Source organism: Camellia sinensis, chromosome 15 (genome assembly GCF_055761805.1).
Source record: "Camellia sinensis isolate YWXY chromosome 15, ASM5576180v1, whole genome shotgun sequence".
Lineage (NCBI taxonomy): Eukaryota > Viridiplantae > Streptophyta > Magnoliopsida > Ericales > Theaceae > Camellia > Camellia sinensis.
The window spans coordinates 114612523-114623572 of NC_138975.1; the positions used below are offsets into that span (position 1 = coordinate 114612523).

Consider the following 11050-nt stretch of genomic DNA (forward strand, 5'->3'; position numbering starts at 1 on the left):
TCATCATTACAAATAATTTCATCCTGATATAATAAAATAGTGAAATATCCACAAAATATCCAAAAGTTATAGCTTGTTCAATTCCACCAAAAATCCAACAATAACTAGTGTAACTCCAAAAAGTATGTGTATCCTTATCAAACAAAAATGAACATTCAAACAAATTACATCATTGTTGCACGTCAAAAATGCCACCCCAATCCAATCTGCAAAAAAATAAATTAAAAGTTTTAGTAATTAATCAATTATACAAAAGATTAAAAACATTAGTAACTCATCAATTTACAATTAGATCAATTATACAATTTATCCCTGTAACAGACTTTTTTTTAGATTATGAGAACAAAAAATTAATTTTAAGGCTAATTCACAAATGGTGCATCCCATTAATGTGCCGTAAGTTCATACAACTTATATTGGTCCCTCCTAAGGTGTTTCTATTGGTTCTTGTACAAATCTATAATTGTGTGATAATTTAGCATTTCGACAGCCTTTTTTCAAGCTTTAAGTATAGAGAAAAAAATATATTTTTTAGACTAATTCACAATTTATACATCATGTGCACCTGTACAAATTGGATGTCATATGCATGTTTCCATTACTTCCTAATTCTTCAAACATGTATTCTTTTATAAAATTTGTTATATTAAAGTTAATATACTTTACCAAGAAGTATGTCCACTTGTGGATGAGTCCCCTCCACTTCCAAAGTGTCCAGTGAATCCTTTGGTCCTCAAAAAGTTGACAACATCAGCCATTATCTCCCCTTGCTTCTTCTTACCCTCTTCAAGATCTTCTATTTTATTGTTCTGCATTTGTATTTGTTCCTTTTGTGTCTCTATTTGCATCTCAAGGCGCTTCACATAATCATTTGTTTCAGCATATATGGTAGTGGCTCTCCTAATAGAGGATGAAGGTCTCATGCCAAGTCCCTTCACATAGCCAGACCTTGGCTTTAGGACTTTGATTGATAGCTCTTCTGCAGCCAAAGGGGTTGATCCTGGCTGTGAGAGGTGATCAGCCTGTGTCTGTATCATATTTTCCTATCAAATATAAAAAAAATTAAATAATTATTAGAAAATTAAATAAGATTATAACAAATAGTATTCTAAAATTTTGTTAATAAAAATTGCAATATATACTCACATAATTACACTGAGCTTGAGATGAGATCCACTCATGTGTTTTCTCATTATAGTGAGTTTCCTTGTACAACTCTGCTAGATCAGGTAGCATCTTCTTTTCTCGTGCCTAATTTGATAGACCAAATATTCAATAAATAAAGCTAAGAATCTAATATAATTCTGAAAGTGCAAGGATACGTACCAGTTTTTCTACTCTAACAGGGATTGACCTAGAACCACACCTATGTTTTGTATACATCCTTTCTCTGTTCGCGATGTTGGCCTTTGATTGTTCCTATAAGGAAGAATGACCAATATAACAATGAAATGTATCATTAGTAAGACAAATATGTTGGCTTTTGATTGTTCCTATAAGGAATAATGAACCAATATAACAATGAAATGTATCACTAGTAAAACAAATTTAATGGTTGATAATAAAGAAATTGCATTGTTCCTCTCTATCATTTTCCTATATATCATTTCAACTTAAAAGATATTTCAAATTATTCACTAGTTTCATTCAATTCTGTGAAAAATAGATTAGAGGACTTGTTGAGATTTCATCATAAGATGGTTTTTCTGGGTGAAAAAAGAAAAACGAGTAATTTACACCGTTCACAAATAGGGGGCATATAAGCATGGGCAAGATAGATTGTGAAAAAATCCATTTACATTTCACAAGATATGGAACAATTACTGATACCAAACTCATAACCCTTTCTTTCTTCCGCAACTCTATCAAATCTAAAGTTCTGTCTCAATACTCTATATTAGTTACTTAGCTAGTTGCTTACCATTATCATGAAACTTCAGACCAAACCCAAGAACAAACAGAAAATTAATACAATCATAGAAACTGAAATCTTAGTTCTTTAGTCTATGATGTGAAAGATGCACTTTAAGGAACCATAAATTAATCTCCTATTATGCGAGCCTTCCAATCCATGTTTAATAGTTTCCCTTTCTCATTTTTCCACTTATTTGGTTTTTATTATGTTCCACTTACATGCCTAGAAGATAAAGGGAAAAGAATACATATGGAATTTCACGGCAAATTGATTGTATTCTTTCTAGTTGTTTTAGAATCTCTCCCTATTCTAATCAAATTCTTTCTTCGCTAATATAATAAAAAAGATGAAAATGTTACCAGAAATTCTTTAGTGTTCCACTTTTTATCAATAAGATCTATCCACTTGGTAGGATCGACATTCTTTGGTGGGTGGTTTCTTGCATACTCCTCCCCTTTAGCCTCCTTCAGCTCCATGAATTGTTTGTGCAGCCTATAGGTATGGTTACTCAATCTCCGACCAAATTTTGTGTTCATTGCCTTCTCTATATCAACAGGGTCTCCTTGTAAATCAAATTGATCCTGCAAAAAATAGATAAGTCATAGATAATTCTTATAAAAAATAAAATAATTACAATAAATAATTAAGATTTCTAACCTATTATAAAAATGAGTAAAATCTCCTATAAGTAGACAACGAACTTACATTCAAGCGTTGAAACATCGCCTCCTTAATGGAGGCATCAACATACTTCCACCTACGAACACTTGGATTTGGTAAACGAGTTCGCACTTCTACACCAATCTTTGAGGCTAGTTTTGAGGCAAAGTCCCCTACCGGTGCACGAAATTCTGGAGGGATAGGCACGCTAAGCTTTCCATCTTTATCAACAAGGCCTTGAACCTCTTTGCCTCGAGTCGGGCCACGAGCACGCTTAGCAGCTGATATTGTGAAGCCATAATATTGAAATAGTATGTGAACAAATTTAATTAAGATCTCAAATCAATGTAAATAAAGAGTGTGTCTTACCAATAGTATTACCAGCAGTCACCTCAAGTTGAGGCTCCACATTGAGAGGTGGTGGCGGATTGCTAGTCACCTCAGGACGTGAAGAGGTATCCCCCTCTTCTAATGCGTGGGTCAATGCCTCATGATGAGATTGTGAACGGGCTCTCGATGGTATCTCTAACAGCTGAATAACATAATAAAATATGAATATATGTACAAAGATATACATGTCTATGTGTGTATGAATTGAAAGTAACAAGAAAGAATATATTTCACAATGCATAAATGTATAGTACCTCATGCTCAAACGAATCATAGGTTTCAGTGTCACTGCCATCTTCAGCCTCTGACGGTCGATAATCATCATCATTTTCCTCAATTGGTATTTGTTTTTCCTTCCTCAATTTCTTATGTTGAACCGTAGCCTTCAAACAAGTTGTTATATTCTTCACTCCTAGAGTCTTCATTCTCTCACAGTTTTTATTAATATTCTTCATTCTTTGTTTCTCATAGTTCGTTACCTTCTTAGTTGCGGTACTTGGTTTGGTCAATTGCTTTTTTGTAGCGTCCATTTTGCCCAACTATAAAGGATAATTGAACATTTTTTTGGTGGATACGCATAATTGAACATTAGATGTAAAGAAAAGATAATTATATATTTCTATACATAAAGCATAAAGCAACAACAATCTCAACAAGTGGATATGTCATATAGGCTCTAAATCATTGAAATATGGCTAGAGTGATATGGATGATTTTTGTTTTTACCATTTACTTATCATAGAACAAATTAATTACAAAGCCATCAGACACACAATATGACCAATCAATGATAAACCTACATAACAGTGGATGAACCCCACAACTGAAATTCAACTATATTAATTAAGAACAATGTTCATACAGAAAATGCAAAATAACTACAAATCCTAGTCTACATCAAGATCCATATCGTAATCCACATCAGGTTCGTCACACTCTTCATTTTGTTTGTCAGCTCTTTTCTGTATCATTGTTTCGTCAGATGACCTAACCCTTGTAACAACTTCTGCTTCAACACCATCTCTATAACATTGAACATTAGGGCCGATGTCAATTGGAACAACATCGGTAATATTTTCTTGTTGGAACACATCGTTTTCTTCTGGTTCATGTAATGATTCTCCATCACCTACCTCTGGTACATCAAAGACACCCCTATGTTGCACTCGTTGAACGACTTGCCAAGGTTGTCCCCATTTGGTATCATTTAGGTAAAAGACTTGCTTAGCCTGGCTAGGCAAGATGAAAGGGTCGTGTTGATACCACCGACTTGTGACATCAATACTTGTGCAATAATCATCAGTTCGCAATGTTCTACTTCGACCTGTATTTCCTGTGTTGTACCATTCACACTGGAACAATACAACTTTGTTATGACACATGTACTCCAATTCCCAAACATTGCACAAGTGACCATAAAATTCATGCGTCACTCCCTCATGATCCCCTTCCGTAAGCACACCACTATTCTGACTGTTACGGCGATTGTCTACTTCTCTTGTACGAAACCGTACGCCATTGATTATGCAACCTGAGTACTCTTTTACTAGTAAATTTGGGCCATTTGCTAACGACCATAAATCATTGGTTGCTTCTGGTGACTTTTCTTCTCTCAATATATTTATCTACATTCACATATAACGTACATTAAGATAATAAAAATAAATTAATAAATGATCAAATCTTATACAAATTTTTAATCATGTCTTAAAATTGAAAATGCCTTACCCGCTCTTTGAACCACTTGGGAAACTCTTGTTGTTGTATACGGGTTATGCCTTGGTCAGATGGAGTCCGTAATAGATTTTTGTGTATCCTACTCAAAAGAATGTGATTATTATGCACTGCTAACTACATTAACAAAGCAAAGAATACACATATTTAAATGAAAAACATACTCTAGATACTTCTCTATCTCGGGGCTATTGTTCAACAAGAACCAATGAGCCATATCACGATATTCTTGTGACATATCAGCATCCCTTGTGATTAGGCCAATAGGACGGGCAGTTTCTGTGAATACAGTTAACCCTTTGTGACGTTCGCCACGATCTTGATTTCGTTCGGGTCGATTATGCACTGTTTCGATCCCATCAACATACATTGAACAAAAAGTAACGCACTCTTTGACAATGTAAGCCTCTGCGATTGAACCTTCTGGTCGAGCTCGATTTGTAACAAACTTTTTTAAAGCTCCGAGAAACCTTGAAAAGAGAATTAGTTAAGAGCAAGGTTACACATGCAACATATAATTACGAACCTTTCAATTTAACAATTACCTTTCAATCCGGTACATCCATCGATATTGCACCGGTCCTCCAAGAATAGCCTCACGCGGCAAGTGAACGGCCAAGTGAACCATCACATCAAAGAAGGCTGGAGGAAAGATCTTTTCAAGCTTGCATAATATGTGTACTATACGTTCCTCCAATTTCTCAAGTTCATTACGGCGCAGTGTCTTTGAGCACAAATCCTGGAAAAAGCTACCTAACTCAAATAGTGTTTTACTAATCTCTTTGTCTACGTAACCATGCATCCCAATTGGAAGAATCCGTTGTATGAGTACATGGCAGTCATGACTTTTCAAGCCTGTTAATTTACCATTTCTCGCATTCACTGATCTTGATATGTTTGCAACATAGCCATCCGGATACTTCACTGATTTCAAGAATTCAAAGAAACCCTCCCTCTCTTCAGGGGTCAATGAAAAGATTGCCCTAGGTTTGACATAAGTTCCATCAGGACGACGTGTTAACCACAACTCTTTCCTTATACCCATATCTTCCAAGTCCATCCGTGCTTTGTCGGTGTCTTTGTTCTTTCCATCAATGCCTAACATAGTTCCAAAGGTATTTTCACTAAAATTCTTCTCGACGTGCATAACATCAATGTTGTGTCGAAGCTTCCGTTTCTTCTAGTATGGTAACTCATACAAGATGCTTACCTTTGTCCAATTTGGTGCCTGACGGAGTCTTTTCTTATTTCTTGGATGCTTCCCATATGTGACACCTGTCACTCTATCCAATTGCTCTAATATCTTTTCCACTGGTAACTTTAAAGATCTCTTTCGCTTCTCATGCTTACCATTGTAAGCCTTACTCTTTCGCCTTTCGGGGTGGTTTTGAGGCAAGTAGCATCGATGGTTAGTGTATGCAGTCTTACCTTTCAAGGATTGAAAATATGGTTCATCATTGCAAGTGTAGCAAGAATAATGACCCTTTGTTCTCCACCCAGATATGTCACCAAATGCGGGCCAATCGTGTATAGTCCACATCAAAGCTGCACGCATCTGGAAAGACTCACCAGTTACGGCATCGTAAGATAATGCACCATTTTCCCACAACTCATTCAACTCATCCACCAGAGGTCTCATGTAGACATCAATATCGATCCCTGGTTGTGATTCTCCAGGAATAAGTAGTGACATCATAAGAAAGGGATCTTTCATAACCAACCAAGGTGGCAAGTTATAAGGAATGAGTACTACAGGCCATAAACTATACGAGTTGCTCATGTTCCCGAAAGGATTGAACCCATCAACAGCCAACCCTAGCCTCACATTTCGAGGCTCCAGGGCAAACTGAGGATGTTGCACATCAAATTCCTTCCATTCATCACTATCGGCGGGATGTCTCAATACTCCGTCATCTATACGTTTCTCCTTGTGCCATCTCATGTCCTCAGCAGTCTTTCTTGACATGTACAATCTTTTCAACCTTGGTGTTAATGGGAAATACCGCAACACCTTATGGGGAATCTTCTTACCCCTGCCACGATTGATCTTGTATCTGGATGCCTTACATTTTGGACATTTATCTAACCTTGCATTTTCCTTCCAAAAGAGTACACAATCATTTATACAAGCATCAATTAACTCATATGACAAGCCCAAATCTCGAAGTATTTTCTTAGCTTCATAAAATGACTTTGGAACCAAATTATATTTTGGTAAAAGTTTTGTTAAAAACTCCAATAGTGTGTTAACCGACTTATTGCTCCAGTGGTTTGTTACCTTCATATTAAGCAACTCGATGACAAACTTCAACAGAGTGTAGTTTGTGCAACCTAAGTACACCTCATGTTTGGCATCATTCAATAGTTTATCAAACGTTTGTACTTCCTCATTCTGGGGTGCATCGTTGGGTTCTCCTCTTATTCGATCTTCCACTAAGGCATCAATACCACCTAAAACCTCATCTTCATCAATTGCCATTTCATGATGAGCCTCATTTGATACACGTGGTTCCCCGTGCTCATGCCAAATAGTGTACGTTTGCATAATCCCATATTGAAGCAAATGAATTTGCACATTTCGAAGATTTTGGGAATAATAGTTCACGCAGTTCAAACATGGGCACGGAATTTTACCTTCCTGGTCAACAACTGCCATTGCAAATTTGATAAATGATGTCACCCCATCAATAAATGGCTGACTCATCATTCCATCAGGTGTCTTACCCAATGCAATCCAACGCTTGTCCATGTCTGATCACAAATGAAAGATCAAGTTTTTTTTAATTTGTTTATGTCATAAAACGCATCATGTGTACTATTAACCTATTCCATTTAGGAATGCACAATGTGTATCATACAAAGAAAATCATATGACGTTGTCTATCTCTAATCTTTCCTTAGTTCTCCAAGTATATAACATAGATTAAGATGGAAGTATTATGGGAAATGATAGAGTAGAAAAAAAAAAAATGGTTCCTGACAAGTTTACAACATTAGTACATTAAAAGGAATAAAAGAAAATTTGCTCATTTAGGAAACTAGTTATTTTTGAAGAAATAAAAAGAATCTTAGTTGATTGGACTGTTTATAGAGGCAATATTGATTATGGTGTGTAACTGTGGCTTCAGATTTCTTAAATCTATACTATATATTAAGCAAAAGGGGGTTTTTAACCCCAAGCCTTGTGGGAGCTCAAATCTCCCAATCTAAATTTCTTAATTTTTTGATTTAAAAAAAAATAAAAAATCTTAGCATTTATTAATCTCTTTTAACTCCCAAGTCTTATCCTCATAATAACACTTTAATGCATTTAGAACAAGCATTTTTTTTTTTTTTGAAATCCAACACATATGAATTCCCATAAAAAGTCCCAACACATATGATTATTATCTCTCATAATAACACTTTAATGCATTAAAAACAAGCATAAAAAAAATTCTTGAAAAGTCCAACACATATGATTATTATCAAAATATTATACTTTAATATAATATAATAAAAAAAAGATATTTAATTCCTTGAAAAGTCAAACACATATGATTATTATCAAAATATTAAAATTTAATATAATATAAAAAGGGAAAAAAAAAAGACATTTAAAAAAAAAAAAAAAAACATCTATACCATATATTAAGCAAAATGGAATTTTGAATCCCAAGCCCTGTGGAAGCTCCAATCTCCCAATCTAAATTTTCTGATTTATAAATCATTTAATAGGACAAATTAATCAATTTTCCAAAATTATTAATTTTTAATTTACAAAATAGATTAAAAAAAACTATTGACTGATTTATTTATTTAATAACAAAAATATTTCATAATCTCTCCCTCCTAATCTCTCTCACAAATTTTCAAAAAAAATATTAAAACTTGCATTCATTTTCTCTTCTCCAAAAAATCAGATAATATTTTCTATTAAAGTTATAGATATCTACCTATATTTTATATATTATATTATAACATAACCAAAAAAACTAAAAAACTAAAAAGAAAACTTTAAAGTTTATTTAAATAAACTTTAAATCAATATAACTCATATGTCTATCACATATCTAACTCACATCATAGCTTACCTAAATAATAATAATTAAAAACAAATGAAAATTACAGATAAATTAAATTTTAAAAAATAAGATACCCACAACTCCATCTTAAATAAATTGAAAAAAAAAATACCCAAATAGAAACCACACAAAAATAAAAATAAAAAGAAAAAGATATATCTATCTATCTATCTATATATTAAGCAAAATATCTATATAAAAAGAAATTCCATACCTTGAAAGCTACACGAGACCTGCTTGTGTTTTTTATCGAAATTGCGCTCTTGACCTGTTTACCGGTTCATCTTGCAAAAGAAAAAAAAAATGTCCAAAAAATAATTAGTCATGTACATAACAATTTGCAAAGAAATCAGATATCTTTACAGGCTTTTTTGAAAACTACTCTTCCTCATGAAAAACATAAATCCCAGACAAAAATAATAGAAAAAAGAACAAACACATTTCCAATTAATTTTCAAGAGTAAAACTAAAAAAAAAAAAAAACCCAGTGATCCACATTGATCAAAGCAACTAAAATTAATAAACAGATTAAAGAAAAACTAATCCAGTGGCATAAGAATTTAGTTATATAGTGTTTTGGAAATTAGGAATAAACTCGCTTATTGGCTTCTTCTTCTTTTTTATTATTATTATTATTATTATTATTTAAAAAAAGGTGCAAAAAAATAGAGAACTGATGTGATCCAAATAAGCCAATAAATCGGCTTTTTCCTAGTTATCAAAATAGGCCTTAACCCAATTAGAAACTCTCAATTCTACCAAATGTCAACAACAATTTATCAAAAAAAAAATAAAAAATAAAAAAAATTCATACAATAGAAAAGAAAGCTCACATTCAAAATAACTAAATAAGTATATGTATATATATCAAGATACATACATACATGTGCAAATGTAGCCAAAATTGGTTTGATCACCCAAATTCTGAAACTGAAAACTCCAGGATAAAAAAATAAAATGTATACATAACAAAGCTCATGTATATATAGATATAGATATAGACTGTGTGTGAAGAAGGAAGTGTAGAACGTACATGGAAGCTCTGAGGCGTGTTGGTTTTCATTTCGACTCTGCGTTCTCTCTGTGGGGATTGGGAAGTGGAAGTGGCTGTGCGCTGTGCTTGGTGCTCTACATTTGAAGAAGTTATTTGGTGGTCTTCGGGCCAGTTACCTGGTGTTTAGAATTGTTGTGATTGATTATAAAATGAAAATTTATAATTTTATATTGAATAATTAAAAAATAACAAAAAAACATGATGTATAAGTGATTGGTGAGAAGAAACATGAGTATGTTGCACCCAGTAACACCGAATAATTTTTGCGTTGAAGTGTAATGTGGGAGTTTTTCCAGATGGGTCAGGTCTTAAAACGTGGGAATTGGCTGTATGTTTACATCAACTTATCAACTTCTCAACTTTCAATTTTATTTGGTTTTATTTTTTGAAAACGATTTGGAGTTATTTTTTGAAAACGATTTGGAGTTATTTGTTTTTTTTAGATACACTTAATTTAACTATACTTAAAATGTAAAATATTTATGAAAAATAAAAATCAATAAAAAAATGACAATGTACTAAATTTTTATATTTTTTTGTATGTAGTGAATTTTTTATAGTGTTTTCATAAATTTTGTACTTTTTAAATTTATCTAGAGGGCAAATTACACAGGTGGTCCCTATACTTTGTTTTTTTTTGTGTCATTGTGGTCCCTACACTTTCAATTGGCACAATTTTGATCCTTAATTTTAAATTTTGTGTCAATTTGATCCATTAATAATGCCATTAGTGTTTTTAAATGAAAATAATTACTGAATATTGATTGAAATTAACTCACTAAAGTTAGTAAATTTATAATTTTCTATAAAAAAAAATTAGTGGTAACCCGTACTACGCACGGCATGTAAAAAAGTTAATAATATATTTTTATACAAAATAATATAAATAGTTAAATTTTTGTATGCAAATTATGAACACAAAGAAGATTGAAATTTTACAATTTAAATCTCACAATTTATTTATTATTTTTTTAATTTGTCACAAATTTAATCATATAACTTTCAACCTCACTTTCTAAAATTGTAAACTTAGGTGGGCTCAACCCAAGCAACTTGAGTCAAGCTTAAATTTTTTTTAACGATTGAACTATATAGTTTTTAATTAAGTGAATACTTATGGAGAAATTCAAAAATTCAAACTAAATTTGAGTGGACTTGGGCAGAAACACCAATTAATAACTTGAGCAACCAAAACAAAATTATATATATAAATATATATATTATTTTCTAATT

At 32.7% G+C, this 11050-nt stretch overlaps 2 protein-coding genes and 1 long non-coding RNA gene across 3 annotated transcripts; all 3 read right to left on the reverse strand.

Moving 5' to 3' along the window:
- Window positions 1-212: 212 nt before the first annotated feature.
- LOC145813612 (uncharacterized) lies at window positions 213-2735 on the reverse strand. The gene is made up of 5 exons (XM_082909284.1): window positions 2621-2735; window positions 2275-2496; window positions 1327-1419; window positions 1147-1251; window positions 213-1043 (listed from the first exon to the last, which is right to left on the reverse strand). Exons 1-5 carry the CDS (start codon window positions 2636-2638, stop codon window positions 663-665), a joined length of 819 nt encoding a protein of 272 aa, XP_082765410.1. The 5' UTR covers window positions 2639-2735; the 3' UTR covers window positions 213-662.
- A 7-nt stretch (window positions 2736-2742) lies between these two features.
- LOC145813613 (uncharacterized) lies at window positions 2743-3377 on the reverse strand. The gene is made up of 3 exons (XR_014356804.1): window positions 3220-3377; window positions 2945-3107; window positions 2743-2856 (listed from the first exon to the last, which is right to left on the reverse strand). It is a non-coding gene; the product is annotated as an uncharacterized LOC145813613 (long non-coding RNA).
- A 2502-nt stretch (window positions 3378-5879) lies between these two features.
- Window positions 5880-7448, reverse strand: LOC145813216 (uncharacterized). The gene has a single exon (XM_082908496.1). The coding sequence runs from the start codon at window positions 7446-7448 to the stop codon at window positions 5880-5882; it is 1569 nt and encodes a 522-aa protein (XP_082764622.1).
- Window positions 7449-11050: the final 3602 nt, after the last annotated feature.